The sequence below is a fragment of the Marmota flaviventris genome, chromosome 16 (assembly GCF_047511675.1).
Source record: "Marmota flaviventris isolate mMarFla1 chromosome 16, mMarFla1.hap1, whole genome shotgun sequence".
Classification (NCBI taxonomy): domain Eukaryota; kingdom Metazoa; phylum Chordata; class Mammalia; order Rodentia; family Sciuridae; genus Marmota; species Marmota flaviventris.
In genome coordinates this window covers 18,458,978-18,477,300 of record NC_092513.1, presented here as the reverse complement: position 1 = coordinate 18,477,300, position 18,323 = coordinate 18,458,978, and the positions used below count along the sequence as shown (strand labels likewise).

The 18,323-nt window shown below is 35.9% G+C and overlaps 1 protein-coding gene and 1 non-coding gene across 3 annotated transcripts in view; one reads left to right on the top strand and one right to left on the bottom strand.

Moving 5' to 3' along the window:
- Positions 1–18,323, top strand: part of Wdr7 (WD repeat domain 7) — a 326,007-nt gene that overhangs the window by 27,043 nt on the left and 280,641 nt on the right. For both annotated transcript variants that reach the window (XM_027949032.2, XM_071602717.1), the window contains exons 3-7: positions 1,072–1,178; positions 2,876–2,954; positions 13,727–13,901; positions 16,927–17,003; positions 17,902–18,021. In XM_027949032.2, coding sequence (XP_027804833.2) covers positions 1,072–1,178; positions 2,876–2,954; positions 13,727–13,901; positions 16,927–17,003; positions 17,902–18,021 — 558 coding nt within the window. The remainder of the gene's footprint in view (positions 1–1,071; positions 1,179–2,875; positions 2,955–13,726; positions 13,902–16,926; positions 17,004–17,901; positions 18,022–18,323) is intronic.
- Positions 10,918–11,028, bottom strand: LOC114103399 (U6 spliceosomal RNA). The gene has a single exon (XR_003584660.2). It is a non-coding gene; the product is annotated as a U6 spliceosomal RNA (small nuclear RNA).

The following is an 18,323-nucleotide window of genomic DNA, read 5'->3' as shown; positions in this document are numbered from 1 at the left end:
TAAAGGTAGTTTTACTTTTTCCTTTATAGCATGTATGCCTTTTTAAATCCTTTTTATTGCCCCCATTGATAGACAATTACAAAATGGATACCATGGAGGATATTTAAATGGAGGGAATTTAAAGATATTGGTCATATTCTGTTTCTTAAACTGTGTGTTGGATGTTGCTATTCAGTTTATTCTTTGTATCCAATGTATGTTGTAAATATTATTTGCATGTAATAAATATTTAATAAAAATACATTCTGAAGTAACCTGAACAACTTATGACATTTGGTACAAATTTATGTCAATTTTATATGACACATAAAAATTGTACATATTTATGGGTTATCATGTGATGTTATATTTTCTTTTTTTTCTAATGTATTTATAACTAATAGCAGAATACGTAGTAATCAGGATGTTTTTTCTTTTGGAATATTTTCTTCCATTGTCTAAACTTATCGGAAGATATTTGAATTATGGTTTTAAGATGTGAATTTTATACTATTAGTGATTTTATAATACTTTTATTATAAATTTGGGAGCTGATTGCCCGACTGTTTTAGAATAGTAATATTAAGCCAGCCTTTCCACTAGACACTGTCTCTACACCAGTGCTTCATCAAGGTTCTTCTTCCTGACAGTTAATACTACTAGTAGCTTTTAGAAGGGTACCTGCCTTCTGTGTTGGGGGTTATGAATCCAGAGACTCTTAAAGCTTTTTCAGATCAGTGATATTTAAAAATAAGTGAGGCCAGATTATCCTGTTTTATATATTAATTTAGATTCTTAACCTCCTTTCCCAGCATTCTGCCTTAGTTTGAATCTTCGCTGTCTTTCTTCATCTGATCATGTAGTAGTATAGCCTCTTGTCATTCCAACTTTGACTTCAGAACTACTGTGAAAGGATGATTGTGAGCATTATATGGATTAGAGTTCACTGTTTACTCCTAGTTTTTAGTGTTTTGAGCAAATTTTTTCAAATCTGTATCTGTATGTGTATATCAAATATTTAACATGATTACTAATCAAAAGGTTGGTTTTTTTAAATGTGATATTTACACCAGCAAATTTTTGCATTTCTAGGTTAATCCTCGAGCACTGTTATTTGGTCACACAGCAGCAATTACTTGTTTGTCTAAAGCTTGTGCTTTTAGTGACAAACAGTATATTGTGAGTGCATCTGCAAGTGGGTAAGTATTCTGTTTTTTGGTTTTGGTCAGCTTTCTCTTTTTTCTAAAATTTTACATATTTTTAAAAACTTGTTTTTTTAATTTGCACAAAAGAATTGTACAATTTATGGGTTGCTATGTGATATTTATATTTTTTACTTATGTCTTTAGAACTAGTATTGTGTGTTAGTAAATAGGGAATTATTTTGTTTGCTTATTTGTTTGTTGTTTGTTTCTTTTGGAGTTATCTTCTTCCATTGTCTAAACATAAAGGAAGATATTTGAATGATGGTTTTAAGGATGTGAATTTTATACTATTAATTATTTTGGAATACTTCCATTGTAATTTATGATTCTTTCTTTGCCTTGATTTTGAGAAACTCAGAATACTATAAAAGTTAAAGTATGATCTCCATGGCATTGTTATTGAGTCAATAGACAACTTCAAGAATTTTTAAAAAATCCTCAATGATGCTAGACTGGAATATATTTGGGAGATGAAGCTATGATAAAGTTTATGAAGTTATATATAGCTATGATAAAGTTTATGAAGTTTATAATGTTTATGAAGTTATAAATACATTAACTGTGTGTTCCTAAGTCTTAGAACATAACTTGCTTTTGGAGAAGTAGGTCATTAAATAATAATAGCATTAGGGCTCAGAGTTTGAGGAATTTAAGAAATATTTTTGGTACTTTGAAAATTGTATATTGATCCCATGTACTATTGAAGCAAGTTAGGGAATTTGAAGAAAATTAGACATTATTCTCCCTCTTTCCCCATAGTTTATGGATTAGAAGAGAACCTTGTGTAATTTTTTGGAACAAGAAGAGAAGATGTCAGACAACAATGTAGAACCTTTGGTCAATGAAAGGATAATTTACAGTAGAATGCTTGTTATAAATTGAGTGTTCTTTGAAAAATTATGTCAGGTGAGATGTAAGAAAATTATACTGTAAGGATATCCTGGTAATATCAGGATCATTGCATTTTATTAATACTTTCTTCTTTAACTCTTATTTCTTCAAAATAAAAAAGCATATTGCCATTTCTAATTTTCAACATTACATCTTTATTTTGTGATATAAATTTTTTTTTGTGTGTGTATGTGTAGTGTGTGTGCACTTAATAAATTTGCAATTAATTCAGTATCAAAACTGGAATATTATATTTAATTTGCAAAGGTTGGAATTCAGTTGCCTTCAACTTTGCCTTGTTTTCTGTAGTGCTGCATTTCAAGCTGCATTTAACAAATGGCAGTGCTCAGTAGTTTAAATTAAAAGTCCATGTCTTGTTTTTGTCACTTACTTGTCATGTGAAGGCTGTGCCTGGCTTCATCATTGTCCTTACTTTAGGTTGATGTCGTAGCCATTACCTACAGCAGAGGCAGAGGAAAAACAGTTCTGAAGGGCCTTGCAGTAGTTCTGGCCAGAAATGCTCCCAAGACTCTGCCAACTAATAGGGAACCAGGAAGTGCATTCCTACTGTAGAGAGGATGTGGACTGAGGTGGGGTGGACAGGTTGGAAGGGGGATTGCGATGGTGAATGGGAGCACTGGAAATTTTGGCCAACAGCAATAATGAGTATTAGCTATAATCTGTAATAGATTAGTGTTATTACTTCTAATAACAGTAATTAATTTTAAACCACTGTAACAAATTGAAACAGTGCTTTTAGCAAATCAAATTTAAAGTTAGCTATTTGTTTTGTTTTATAGAGAGATGTGCCTCTGGGACGTGAATGATGGCAGATGCATTGAGTTTACAAAATTAGCCTGCACACATACTGGCATACAGGTTAGTATATATTTCTGTGACTAAGTCAGTACAATTTACAACAAATATGTAATTTAATAATGTTTGAAATATTGATCATGTATTTTTGTGTGAAAAATGCTGGGAAGGAATAAGACTAGAATTGTAGAAAAGTATTCCTCATAAGATGCTAGAGTTGGGTGGTAATGGTAATTTGCTTATCCTAAACCCAATGAAGAAGGGTTTAGGATAAGCAAATTACCACTTTTGTTTTAGGCATTCTTAGTTACCCAAATGAGATCTTGTGTTAGTCGCCTTCCTGATACTATAGCAAATACCTGAGATAATCAATTTATTATATCAAAGGCTTATTTTTTATTATGGCTTTTTAAGTTCTAGTCCATAATTAGGAAGGCTCATTGCTTTTGGGCCTTTGGTGGGGATATCAGATGGTAATGGCAGGGAGTGTGTGGTGGAGCAAAACTGCTCACCTCATGGCCAGGAAGCAAATGGGAGGAAGAGACCGGGGCTCTACAATACTCTTCAAGTGCATGCCTGAAATGACCCAAAGACCTCCTACTGGGCCCTACATGCTAAAGAATCCACCACCTACCTGTAGCACCACCCTGGGGACCAACCCTTTATTGACCTTTGGGAGACACTTAGAATCCAAATTATAACAAAACGTCTTTACTACTTGGGCAAGTGCCCCAGATTTTAAAGAATGGAATTAATTCCTGCCAAAGCTGTTCCATTTGTGATTAAGGTAAGTTGATCCCCTTTTTGGGTCATGTCTCCTTTTTTGAAGTCAAAATATCATTTTTATTTTTTCCATATTTTTTTTATTGGTACACAATGGTGAAATTCATTGTTACGTATTTGTACATGCACACAATATAAGCATGTAATTTAGCCAATATCCTCTTTACCTGTCTTACTCCCTCTTCCTGATTCATTTCTTCTGCTTTTCTGATACCTTTCAGTTTTCATGAGATTTCCCCACCCTTGACCTTTATTTTCCATTTTCCTCTCTAGCTTACACATATGAGAGAAAACATACAACCTTTGATTTTCTGATACTGTGGCTTGTTTGCTTAACATGATATTCTCAAGTTCCATCTATTTTCCTGCAAATGACATAATTTCATTTTTCTTTATGGCTTAATAAAACTCTATTTTTATATATACCACATTTTCTTTAAGCATTCATCCATTGACAGATATCTAGGCTGGTTTCATAGTTGGGCTATGGCAAATTGTGCTGCTATGAACATGGGTATGCATATAATGCTAAAGTGTGATGACTGTAATTCTTCAGGATAAATACTGAGGAGTGGTATAGCTAGCTGGGTCATATGGTGGTTCCATTCCTACTTTTTTGAGGAACCTCCATGCTGATTTCAATAGTGTTTGTACTTATTTACAATCCTGCCAATTGTGTAAAAGTGTTTCTTTTTCTTCGCATCCTTACAAGCATTTATTATTGTTTATATTCTTGATGGCTGTCATCTCACTGGAGTGAGATGAAATCTGTGTAGTTTTGATTTACATTTTCTTAATTGTTTACAGTGTTGAATTTTGATCTATTTTGAGTTGACTTTTGTGCAGGGTATCAGATAAAGATCTAGTGTTATTTTTCTATATATGGATAACCAATTTCCCCAGCACCATTTCTTAAGAAAGCTGTCTTTTCTCCAGTGTATGATTATGGCACCTTTAACAAGGGTTGGGTCATTGTCTCAGTGTGGGTTTGTCTCTGTGTCTTCTACTCTGTACCATTGGCAGCCTGTTTTTATGCCAGTGCTATACAGTTTTTATTAATATAGCTGTACAGTGTAATTTGAAGTCAGGTATTGTTATGCCTTCAGCATTATTTTATTGGCTTAAAATTGCTCTGGTTATTCTGGGTCTTTTATTCATATCCCAAAATGAATTTTAGGACTGTTATTTTCCTAGTTCTGTGAAGAATGTCATTGGTATTTTGATGGGGATTACCTTGAATCTCTATGTTGCTTTTGGTAGTATGGCCATTTTATAATATTAAAATTTGCCTATCCATCAACATGGGGGGTGTCTTTACATCTTCTTGTGTCTTCTTCAATTTCTTTCTTTTTTCAGTATCCCAGTAATTTTCATTGTAGAGGTCATTCACTCCTTGATTAGATTTATTGTGAGCTTTGTTTTTTGAGGCCTTTGTGAATGGACTTGCTTTCCTGATTTCTTTCTAAGCAGATTCATATAAAAGCTATTGATTTTTGTATGTTGATTGTGTAACTTGTTACTTTGCTGAATTTGTTTATTAACCATAGCAATCTTCTGGTGGAGCTTCTTAGATCTTTTAACTATAGGAGCATTCATTCACATTGATAAATTAATGTGAATTAATTTATCTTCTTTCCTATTTTTATTCATTTTATTTCCTTTTCTTGCTTAGTTTCTCTGGCTAGAATTTCTAGTACCATATTGAATAGAAGTAGTAAAAGTGGGCATTCTTGTTGTGTTCTGAATTTTAAAGGAAATGCTTTCATTTTTTCCCCCACTCACCACAATGTTGGTGTTGGGTTTGTTTTATATAGCCTTTATGTAGCTGAGGTTCTTCTATCCTTACTTTACTATTTTCAGTGGGTACTGAATTTTGTTTGAAGGCTTTCTTTGCATCCATTTAGATTACTGTGATTTTTGTGCTTGCTTCTATTTAAGTGATGAATTGACATTTTTTAAACTTGCATATGTCAAAACATCCTTGCATCTCTGGGATAAAACCAACTTGGTCATGAGGTACAGTCTTCTTTATATGCTGTTGAATATGACTTGCTAATATTTTATTAGGGATTTTTGCATCTAACTTCATCAGGGATAGCAGTCTAGTTTTCTTTCTTTGATGTGTTCTTACCTGGTTTTGGAATGGGTGATACTGGTTTAATAAAATAAATTTGTAGGTATTCCATCCCTTTCTAGTTCATAGAATAATTTGAGGAGTATTGGCATTAGTTCTTCTTTAAAGGTCTGGGAGAATTAGCTGAAAATCCATCTTTTATCACTGCTTCCTTCTCATTGTGAGTCTGTTTGGGTTTCCTCAGACCTCTTGATTCAATTTAGACAGGTCATAGGTATCTAGAAATGTATTCATTTCTTTTAAGTTTTGCAATTTATTGGAGTATAAATTTTCAAAATTGTCTCTAATGATCCTATGGATTTCTGTGATGGCTCTGGTGATTTCTCCTTTTTTACCTCTTATTTTATTAATTTGGCTCTTTTCTTTTGGTTAGTTTGACGAAGGGCTTATCAATCTTTTTTATCTTTTCAAAGAAATAACTCTTTGTTTCATTGATCTTTTGTCCTATTTTTTTTAAATTCTCTGTTGATTTGGCGTTGGTCTTGTTATTTTCTTCCTTCTATTGTTTTTGAATTAGTTTGTTTTTGTTTTTCAAGGGCCTTCATATGAATCATTGGTTATTTGGGATCTTTCTGATTTATTTATGTAGGCACTCATAGCTATAAACTTTTCTTTTAGAACTGCCTTTATAGTACTCCAAAGGTTTTGGTAGTTTGTATCACTATTCTCACTTGATTTTAAGAATTCTCCTGATTTCTTCTATCACCCATTCATCATTCAAAAGAGTACAGTTCAGTCTCCATGTGTTCACATAGTTTCTTTAGGGTATTTTGGTGTTGATTTCTAATATCATTCCATTTTGGTCAGATAAGATGAAAGGAATTGCATCAATTTTCTCATATTTGCTTAGAGTTGCTTTATGATTTAAAATATGGTCTTTTGGGAGAAGTTCCATGAGCAGCTGAGAAGAAAGTGTATTCAGCTGTTGTTAGATGAAATAGTCTATAGATGTTCATTAAATCCATTTATTTTTATTTTTTTGCTTCTGAAGAGCCTTTACTGAGTTTATGTATGAATGAACTGTACATATTGGTGAGAAAGTTGTGTTGAAATCTCACAGTATTATTGTACTAGAGACTGAGTCTTTAATTTGAGTAGTGTCTCTTAAATGATTGGTTGCACCAATATTTGGGGCATAAATATTTACTGTCATTATAATTTCTTGTTGGATTGTTCTTTTCATCATATGAAGTGACCTTCTTTGTCTCTTCTGATTAATTTTGGCTTGGAGTGTGCTTTTGTCAGATATGAGTCATTACTCCTGCTTGTTTGGGAGCTCCATTTGCATGGAATCCCAGTCTCCATCATTTCACTTTCAGGAGGCTGTCTCTGCCTGTAAGGTGAATCTCTTGCTAACAACATATCGTCGAGTCTTGTTTTTTATCTACTCTGCCAGCGTATGTTTTACAATCGGAGAGTTGAGACCATTTACATTCAGTGTTATTATAGAGAGAGGTTTATTAATTCCTGCCATTTTAATTTATTTCTGATGTTTAATTTTGTCCTATTTCTCATTTGATTAGCTATTCTTCAAGTGAAATTTGTCCATTTGTGAGTTCTGGGGTTTGTTTTTGATATTGTTCTGTGTGAAATAGTTCTTTAAGTATTTTCTGTAATGCCAGCTTAAAAGTCTTGAATTCTTTTAGTTTCTACTTATTTAGAAAGGTTTTTATTTCCTTATCAATTCCAAAGGATAGCTTTGTTGGATGTAGCAATCTTGGCTGATAGTTATTTTTTTTTCAGGTCTTGGAAAACACCATTCCAAGTCCTTGTGGATGTTAACAGTTTGTGTTGAGAAATCAGACTTAATTCCAATTACTTTGCCTCTAAATGTGACCTGATGTTTATCTCTTGAGACTTTTAAGTTGTATCCTAGTTCTGTATGTTAGGAATTTTAATTATAATGTGTCAGAGAGAGGTTCTTTTTTCATCTCATCTATTTGGGGTTCTGAATGCCTCCTGTATCTGGATGTCTTTCTCATTCTGAAGGTTTGGAAAATTTTCTGTTATTATTTTCATGAAGAGATTATCCATTGCCATTAACCTGAATCTTAGAATCCTCTTTAATTCCAATGATTCTTAAATTTGGTGTCTTAATGTTTCAGAGTTCTTGTATATTCTGATCATGTTTGTTTGTTTGTTTACTTATTTTTGAGGTACCAGGGATCCTCCTGCCTCAGCCTTCTGGGCTGCTGAGATTACAGGTGTGCACTGTGCCCAGCCATGTTTACTTATTTTCTTTGCTTTAATACTATGTGAATGTTCAAGCCTGGCCACTTCATCTGCCAGCTCTGAAATTCTGTCTTCAGTTTGGTCTACTCTATTAGAGAGTCTTTTAACTTAACATTAAAAAAAAAAAAATTATTGTTTTTTTTCCCCAAGATTTCTATTTAGTTCTTTTTCAATATCTCTGTCTCCATTGCTGGGTGTGATGGTGTATACCTATAATCCCAGTGACTTTGGAGTCGTGACATAAGAGGATTATGAATTCAAAGCCGCTTTAGGAACTTATCGAGACCCTAAGCAACTTAATGAGACCCTGTCACAAAATAAGAAATAAAAAGGGCTTCGTATGTATTGAATTCTTTATCTGATATTTCATTCACTTCAATGTCTTTGGAGTTAGTTGCTGTTGAATTATGAACTTTAGGTGGCATCATATTACCTTGCTTTTTCTTGTTTTCCTGTGTTGGGTTTTATACTTGTATTGGGATAGATTAGTCTTTCACTCTTACGTGTGGATCTTTCTAGGGCCTAGCCTCCTCTTGCCAAAGTGTTCTAGAGTTATGTAGATTAAGACCCCACTGCAGATGTGATGTCCACCACCTTTGTTTCAATTCTGTTTTTGTTGTAGGAATGAATGTCCAGGAGTAGAACCTGACACCTTCCCTTGCTGGCTGTTCCTATTTGGGGCCTTATCATTAGTTTGGGGTTATGTTTCTTCTGTTCTTTCTATTAAAGTACAATTGACATTTGAGTGAGGCAAATTTGTATGTAGAACAAGGTTCACAGTCTTTTGGCTGGGTTTAGTTTAGCAGCAGAGTCTTTACCCTGTGAACTTGTAGTATCCCTGCAGATTGCCAGCACTGCACAGAAAAAGGAGAAAGAAACAACAGCAGCAATCAAGGCAAACAATATACAGCATTAAAATAAATACCGGGTTCCCAACAGTGATTACCATGAAAATAGGAATGGAGGGGTTACCAATTGTTAGCAAAAAACAATAAATAGCCACGAACCAAATCTGGTAGTTAAATGCACAGCAGATGTCAACTGTGTCATCCACAGCACTAATAACTGCAACAACATGAGTGGGTGGGGTGGAGTAACATAGACCTAATAGTTCTAACAGATGATAAAATGAAGTTTATTAAGAGAAAAGAAAATGTGACAGGAAGGTAGAAGAGAGTTTAGAGTGTTCAAAATATGAACAGAGATAATGCAGAAGAGATGTATCTGGTGTGGTTATAGAGAAGGAGGAGGGATAGTAGAAAAACCAAAGTAAAGGAGAGAGAAATAGGAAATGAGAGAACCCGGGTGTTAGCAGAATAGTGGAGAAACAAAAAACAAGAGAAACAAAAAAACCAAACAAAAATGAAACAGAGTCAAAATAAATAAACCAAATGCCCTAACCCTTAAAAGACAAGGAAAAATAGCTATTGTAAAAAACAAAACACAAAAAATACTAAAACTGAGAAAGGAGAAGAAATAAATATGTATATACCTACAAACAAATCAACACAGCAAGAACACAAAAAGAAAAAGAGGAAAAAAAAAGGATAAAAGATTATTATTATTTTTTAAAAAAAATTTTTTAGTTGTAGGTGGGCACGGTATCTTTATTTATTTATTCATTTATTTTTTATGTGGTGCTGAGGATCGAACCCAGTGAGTGCCTCACACATGCTAGGCAAGCGCTGTACCACTGAGCCACAATCCCAGCTTGGATAAAAGATTCTTAAGGAAAGAACTTTGTCCATTGCCCCGTGGTAGTCAAAACAGTTAATAAGAGTGGACGGTCCCTGCTTATGCCTCTCCGTCCTTTCCATTTCTTCTTGGGCTATGTACAGAGAGAGGGAACGCAAGGGCTGAGGGTTGTTAATCCCTTCCTCTTCCTCTTTTTGTGTTGTTCTCTGAGCTGCTAGCTTGAGTGCCCTAAAACTGAAGCTGGCTGAAATGGCTCTCAGCTTCTCTTCTCACCAGTATAAGGTAGGACAGAATGGGAAGTCCTGTTGGTTGGAGTTTTGTCTCGACAGTTTAGACAGATGCGTTCCCAGGGTGGGCTGCTGCAGAGTTCTAAGAGAGAAGTTAAAACAGCTAGGACTTAGATCTATCAGGCTTAACTTTTTTTTTTTAAATTTTTGGCTGGAGTGGTGAGGGAGCCTAGCTCTGGAGAGATTAAATCAACATACCCCAGGGCCAGGCTGATGCCAATGTCTGTGGGGATTCTGGAACTCAGGAGCCTCCCAAGAATTCTACTTGCTCACAAATTCACCCCTCTGTTCTGACCTCCTGACTCTTCAGCAGGTCATGGGAGCCACCAGACTCAAAGGGAAAGTGAGTTGCACTCCCCTGTCTTTCTGGCTTGAATCCCCATAGGTACAATCTGGTGTGTGCTTGTTTCACTCATATTCCAGGTACACCCCAGGCCCCCTGTGAGGTGCTTGCAGGGGCGACATGGCAATGCTTGATGTGATGCAGTGTTGCTCCTGCAGCAGCAGCTGCACAGTGGCCGCCTCAAGATGGCTCCCTCCTCAGCTCTCCACTTGCCAGTTGAAAAATGCAGAGCACTTTTCAGACACCACTTCGTTGTGCAGCTTGTGGACCCGCTAAGTTCAGGCTGCGTTTCTGATCTAAAGTTTTTTCCATGTCAAATTTGTCTGTTGTGTTTCTCTGTTATCCCTCCCGTCTGCGGTGAACCAGCATCATGGCCAGGGCCACTGTCGATTTGGCTCCAATGTACTTTCTTGTTCCTTGTTCAATGAAACTATATTTCTGAGTCTCCAAGAAACACTGACGGCCTGATACTGAATTCCAGTGAATTTTCCCTCTTACACCCACCTTGCTGAGAAGCAGTCCTCCCACTGCTTGAATCCCAAGCCTGGAGCAAAACATATGGAGTGCTTCAGGATTTCATGTGTCATCTTTGTGTAGGGGCTATGCTCATCTTCTCAGTATCGTTCCAATTTTAGTATATGTGCTGGTTTGGCCTTTGAGCTCATTTTAAATACTTCCCAACTCTGTCAAAAGAAATGACTATTTCGTATACCTGGCTCAATTTGTAGAGTATTACACAGGAACTTGTAACTTCTGACATGCATTCCTGGTATTCTTTTTCATAATTGTAATATCTCTCTGCTTCAGTTTCCTTGTTGTTTACTATATTGAGTGTTGGGAATATTATGAGGTATATAGGAAATATGATCAATCATTTTCTCATTGGGGAAGGAATGGAAGGAGAAGAGAACTCATTTCTTGAGGTAATACTTAGAGGAGTTTCCTTATTGGGTTTCATTTAATCTTCTCTGCATCCTTAAAAATTAAATTTGGAATGTATCATTTTACGTAAAAGGATGCTGAAGCCTAGAGATATAAAATGACTTGCCCACGCGTAACAGTGAGTCATTCCTGGCACTAAGATTCCACATCAGATTTGTCTGACTCTGGACACTGTGTCCTGCCCTTGCATCACATTGCCTCCCTTAAAACAAACTAACAAAATTAATCCCGAAGGTGCTCCAACAAAATTTAAAAGTAAAGGAAAATGTTTGTAGGGAGGTGGTGATCAGTGTGATATGGGGTCTTCCATGGCTATTTATTGCCCTGGCAAATTTAAGAAATAGCTTCATCAATGTTTTTAGGGTATGTGCTTTTTATTTAAAAGGCATATATTTATTTTTATCATGTGAGGAATCGATAAGGTATGTAGACAGAAAAGTGGGAATAAAATGATGTAGATTCATTGATTTTATAATTTAGTTTAATTTTAACAATTATCTTGACTGTTGTACAGTTTTGATTTATGTTTTAAAAACTTTCATCTTACATATTATGGAAAATTATGTTTTGTTCAACATATTTTCAGTGCCTGCTATTTTTCAAATCCCATATTAGCCCTTCTATATTTAGATTGGCTGCCATCTCTAAATAGAAGATGCTTTGTGGAAAATTTACTAGTGTGGTAGCAGTTTCCTTTGCAATTCAGAAGAGAGTACTTTTTTTTTATATCCTCAGAGATGATAAACTTTGGTGACATTGACACTTAACTGAACTCACAAGGCATTGCCAATTTATTAAATTACCATGTGGGACATTCTCTCTCTCTCTTTTTTTTTTTTAATGTGTGAAAAACTTGCTTCTCCATTTAGGATACTTTCTTTGCTAGTATCAAAGTGTTCTGGAAGTTGAATTAGAAGATCGAGTGTTTGAATTTGACTTTACAGCAAAAGGTGGGAGTTGTTTAGCCAGGCAATTCTAATAAAATATCTCACCCTCAGGAGGGAGTCCCTCTCTGGTGGCTGTAGTGACATCTCTCCTTGCTGGTGGTGGATGAATACTGACAGATTGCCTCACTGCACCTTGCCTTTCCACCTTGCTACTCCTCCCCTTATGGAGTTCAAGGCTAATTACTGTGGCATTTTTCTTTCTTTCTTTTCTTTTTTTCTACTGTGGCATTTTTCTGTTGTACTGCTTGGCAGTCCCTGGGAATCTCCTTTGCTGTGTTGTGTTTTGGATTGAATTTCTGAGATCTAGAGCTGCCTACTGTGGTAATCTGCATTTGATTAGCCACCACACCTCCATAACCTTACCCCTGTTTTAGAGATGCTACCTTACATTTAGTTGATTTGTTCCAGGATCAATGTTTACTCTTTTGTACAACATCAGAGTTGTACTCCTTTGCATACAGGTACTCCACAATTAAGATAAGAGTGTATTCCTTTATATGCAAGGTCAAGTTCTGGGAATAGGATTAAAGAGTGTGAGGCAGACCGGACCCAGGATTTCATAGTGTGGAGTAGTTACAACATTGGCCTCTGTGCTTTGCCTTGCTTGTGCTCTTGTTATTCATTTAGTAGTCCAGAAATGTCTTCACCCTCTAAAAATCCTCTAGGAGACTGAGTCCACTAAAGAGTCGCCTTTTTTTTGAGGCTGAGGGAAGACAGGTCCTTTGATATGTTTTGGTCTTGTTTTGATAGATATTCTTCCTCTACTCTGTGGTTGGTGGAAAACCATCTAGCCTCTTGAGTAGTTATTGCTATTAGTAGTTATTGGTATTAGTGGAACATGGATCAGGATTATATTGGTTCTTCTGCTATTTTTTCTTCTACAAAGTGTAAGTGCATGCTGTATTTATACAGTTTTCTTATACACTTATCTGAAATAACACTTTGTCTAATTGGAATCTAATTCTGATTATTAGCATGTCAATTATCCTTTACTTTAGATTTATTTAGTTATACTTAGTAATTATAAGCCTGTACTCACCTCTTACCATTCATTTAGAATTTGTGTTTTGTTTTTGTGACCCACCTGAGCTACTCTTGATTTGATTTGTGAAGCTGGAGTTATTCAGGTGCTTTGCAAGTTAACTCAAAAATTCTGTTTTAGATGCTATATATGGGAATAAAAGAAAGAATTATCATGAATTCTGCCCCCAAACAGTTCAAAACAGAGGATACAAGGCTAGGAAAAGAATAAGTTTTGTTATATGTTTAAAATTATTAATAGAAATTGATGTATTTGTATGTGTGTACTACATACATTTAATATGAACTATATTGTACTTACATGAAAATGTTACTGGAAGAGTTTAGCATTTAGGAAAATATCATAGTAAGCTTGATGAATGCTATTAATTTAAGTATCTGAGCTAAAAAGGGACCTTTAAAAATCCTTTTTCCTTTTAACATGAATATAGTTTTACCAATTCTCTGCTGGAAATCAGCGAGAAGGAAGACTTTTATGCCACGGACATTACCCTGAAATCCTTGTGGTGGATGCTACCAGCCTTGAGGTGTTATACTCCTTAGTATCAAAGATATCACCAGACTGGATTAGCTCCATGAGTATTATTCGATCCCATCGGACACAAGGTCAGTGTGTTCCCTTTAGATGTCTGCTTTATGACTTACTGCTTGGTTTACTGTCAAGTTTATAATTTGTTAAAATTAATAATTTTGATTATATTATGTAAGAAAAAAGAAAATTAAGAAATAATAGCTTTAATAATTTGTGGTCTGTTTCCTGCTTCATAAAGGAGAATTTGATTTAATTAAGATTTAACATGTTACATTGTCTTCATTCTATGGGAGGAATCACTAGCTGTGGGCCTTAGCCACATGTGATTTTCTGACGTGGAGGAGGGGTATTGTAACCCTTTTTGGGTATGGTGGGAGAAACTGTGACTTCACCTGTATATTTATGGATTGTGGTTTTGTCACTTGCTAAGAGACACAGGAAGTATTTCTGTTTCATATGGAGAAATTGAAAAGGGAGGAGATTAATCAAAGCTCCTGGTAAAGACAAATGAGAAGTTATACTCCATTTATGTATGATGTGTCAAAATGCATTCTGCTGTCATGCATAACTTAGTAGAACAAATAAATATATTTTGAAAAAAGATCCTGTCTGGTACATACTTGACATAAATATTATTGTCTTTTGTTCATTTGTTTTGAATTAAAAACCTTTCAGTAACAACCTTGAGAGCAAATATAAATTATTTAAGAAAAGAACATTGATAAATGCTGAATGTTGAGTGTATGTTATTTTAAGCCTATTGAGGAGCACTCTTTTTCTCCCAGTGGCTACATAGTTAGGTGTTTTTCTATAGAGATTGACTGTTAGTTCTTACCACCACAGGGACTTTATTTATTGAGTGCTTACAGTATCAGGTATAATATGCTAAACAGTTGTATTTGACCAAGTTTCACAGTACCCCTTGGGGTACTTGCTGTTGTTATTTCTCATATAAATGAGGAGACTGATGAGGTTTAGGGTGGCAGAGTCTTTGCCTAAGAACCCAGAGGTTCTTAGGTCTGGCTGACTGGTGGCCAGATGGACTCCAGAGTTGTTACTGTGTTCCGTTGCTTATATGAAGGAAGTGTCTTCAGCTCTGTGGGAGCTTGCCTTTGCTACCTCTTGAGTGGGCTGGAGTCGATCCATGCGCTGTAGCTTGCTGGCTCCCACTCTAGATGATGAATAGTCTCTGCTAAGAATGCCCGAAGCGACGTGGGTTGTGATGTGTAGTGGAGAATTACAGCTATCTTCCTGAGCATAACAGTGAAATGAGATTTGATTTAATATTCCAGGCAATAGGGAACTCAGTTTTAGGATGCTTACCTCCAATCTTAGTTACAATCAATGACTTCTTTAAAAAGGGACTATTTTTGTGACCAAGCAGTTTGCATATTTTGAATTTTTACACTCTATATGCATGTACACTTTGGTCTAAATGGAATAGAATGTAACTTTAATGGAAAATTTTTTGGAGTCCATGCAATTCTAGATGTTATCTGTTTATAATGTTACAAACATGCAATTTTTAATCAGCAGTTACCTTTTTCTGGTCTATGGGTATTTCAGAGTTTTAGATATATTGTTGTGTTACAGCTTTACTGTATAGGGGTCATGAATTGTGATCAGTGCATTCCAGTGCCTTCTGTTGCCTAGGGAACCACTGCATGTGATATGATGAGGTTTTTAAAAATGCAAACAATTATTTTAGCAAAAGCAGTGACTAACCTTTATTAAGGATTGGTATATACCAATGTTATACCTAAGGTGTATCTTAATTTTGATAACAGCCTATTAGGATAGGCCCTGTGGTTATCCATTTCTATTTGCTTTTAGGTAAGTATACCAAATTTAAGATAGGTTCGTTAAGTTATCCATAGTTCATTGGTTAATTAGTAAAGAAAAAAGCGATTTTGATTTTACCATATATCTCCCTAATTCTGAAGCCTTGTCCTCTCAAAAGTTTACATATATTTACTATGCTGTTGTGACTGGTCCCTGAACTGAGACTTATGTATTGAGGTGACCTCAAAAGGTTTGGGATTTCACCCCACCGGCACGCACACCATCAGACCTGTAGAGGACATCAGCCAGCAGTCCTTTCAGTTCTGACACTGGCTGGGCATAGCATCGGATCCCATACGTTAAGGGCTCAGATGCAAGACTTCTTCCCTGCCCCAGTTTTGATGCCAGTCACAGGTCCCCAGGTTTTTTACCTGTGCTTTGTGTTGTGATTGACCAGCTACAAATAGGAGGTTCCACACCTTCCTCTTCAGGTTCAGTTAATTTCGCTTGAGTGGCTTGAAGAACTTAGGAAAACTCTTATGTTTATTGGCTTATTATTAAGGATATTACAAAGGGTACAGATGAAGAAATGCATAGGATGAGTAAAGAGAAGGGAGCATGGAACTTACAGGCCCTCTCAAGGAGTAACACTTTACAGGATTCTCTGTGTGTTCAGCTGTTCCAAAACTCTCTCAACCCTTTTCTTGGGGTGTCTATGGGGCAAGACACCTAATGGAATAAAGTCTTGTGATCTACTATCAGACAGCGTAGGTCAGAGAATTTCTTCCTGGCTGCCACCTGCCTTGGGGAAACATAATCTATTTGGTCTGCCCTGGGGAGGCAGTAAGAGCCAGGAGCCATGGATGACAACCATATAGTGTCACACATGTTTTTCTTTTGATCACAGCCTGTGGGTACTATGCAGAAAAGTGACTGGAAGGCAGGCCAGTAGTAGAGGAAGGGGGAAGAATATGAGTGCCTTGCTTATCTGTGATAGCTAAATGAAAGTTGTGAATTTTGAATAATAAAATTTCTTTGTTAATCTATTAATCAAGAACAGTTGATATCATTAAAAACTTGGTAATTGGAAATAAAAAATTAAGTAACTAGAAACAATTTTCCTCGAATTATGAATTGTTGGTGATTTTTAATTAACCTATGTTTCAAAAGCTTATTTCTAGTTCATGAAAGAGAATTATGTTTTTCTGCCAATTATGAAACTGCTATTGTTAATTTCATTAAAACAAACTGTTTTAACATTTAGAGAGAAAGCATGCTATGTTTGTAACCTGGATTTCTTGTCGCTTCTTGATTTAGAGGACACTGTGGTAGCACTTTCAGTGACAGGCATCTTGAAGGTGTGGATCGTCACCTCTGAAATAAGTGGCATGCAGGTGAGACAAGTGAGACTGGGATTGGTTTCTCTGGTCTTATTCTGACATCTAAAGTTTCAGTGGACACACTCCTCCCTTCCCTCCTTTTTTTAAAAGGGAAGGAAAAGGCTATTTCTTTTTTGTGGTCCTAGGGACATAGTATAAAAGATCTCTAGGGTGCTGCATGTGTGAGTGAATTATTTCTTTCTCTTGGCTGATGACATCTGCACCACCAAGATTAGGAAATAGAGAAACATATTGCACAGAACGTGAAGTAGAGGAACAGAAGAGGTAGAGTTTTCCTCTGTGGCTTTTGCTTAAATTAAGTTAAAAGGTAGTTTGCTTGAGGGAAAAGATAAAGCAATCCACTGTGAAAAGTACATGAAGTCAATTTTAGTCTCTGTCTCAGTATGATGGGCATGGATTCTTAGTTCTTTTTCTTTTCTTCTCTCTCTTTTTTTTTTATCATAAGAAGGGCAGATCAATTTTCTGACAGTATTGATGCTACTCCCTGGAGCTAGGGAAATTTTAGGCATGGGAGATCCTAGAAGAACTGATTGGTTTTTTTTTTTTTTTGTCTCTCTCCTCCCTCCCTCCCTCCCTTCCTTCCCTAAAACACATATACTTACAGAAATTAGGATCAAGGCAAAATTTTATCATCTGCCTTTGCTAGAGTGATGACACACTGTCTCATCAGGACACAAATCCTGGGTAGCTTTGTAGCCAAGATGTTTGTGCCCAGCTGTGTTTCAGAGTATATTTTTGCTGTTTTTTAATTACCTTTCTCCTAACTGCGGGGCTAAAATGATGAACGTATCAAGCAATGCCTTTATTTTATGTTGGTGTCTTTAGCGTTGGGTGATAATTTTAACTGACAACAAAACTATTCCTGAAGTTTTACAAATGTTTTTCTTTTCAGGATACTGAGCCAATATTTGAGGAGGAATCCAAACCAATTTATTGTCAGAATTGTCAAAGCATCTCTTTTTGTGCATTCACGCAAAGGTCACTTTTGGTTGTGTGCTCCAAATATTGGAGGGTAAGATGACTACATAAGTAAGAAGCTCTATTTTTATCTTTTAAGATATTGGTTTATCAGACTTACAGAGATAGTCATAAAGAGTTGCTTGGTGAAAGACTTCTTTAGAATTTATGTCTGGTTTGATTTTTTTGGGGGGGGTACTGGGGATTGAACCCACATGTACTTAACTACTGATCTACACCCCCAGCCCTTTTTAGATATTTTATTTAGAGACAGGGTCTTGCTGACTTGCTTAGGACCTCGCTAACTTGCTGAGGCTGGCTTTGAACTTGCAGTCAGTCCTCCTGCCTCAGCTTCCT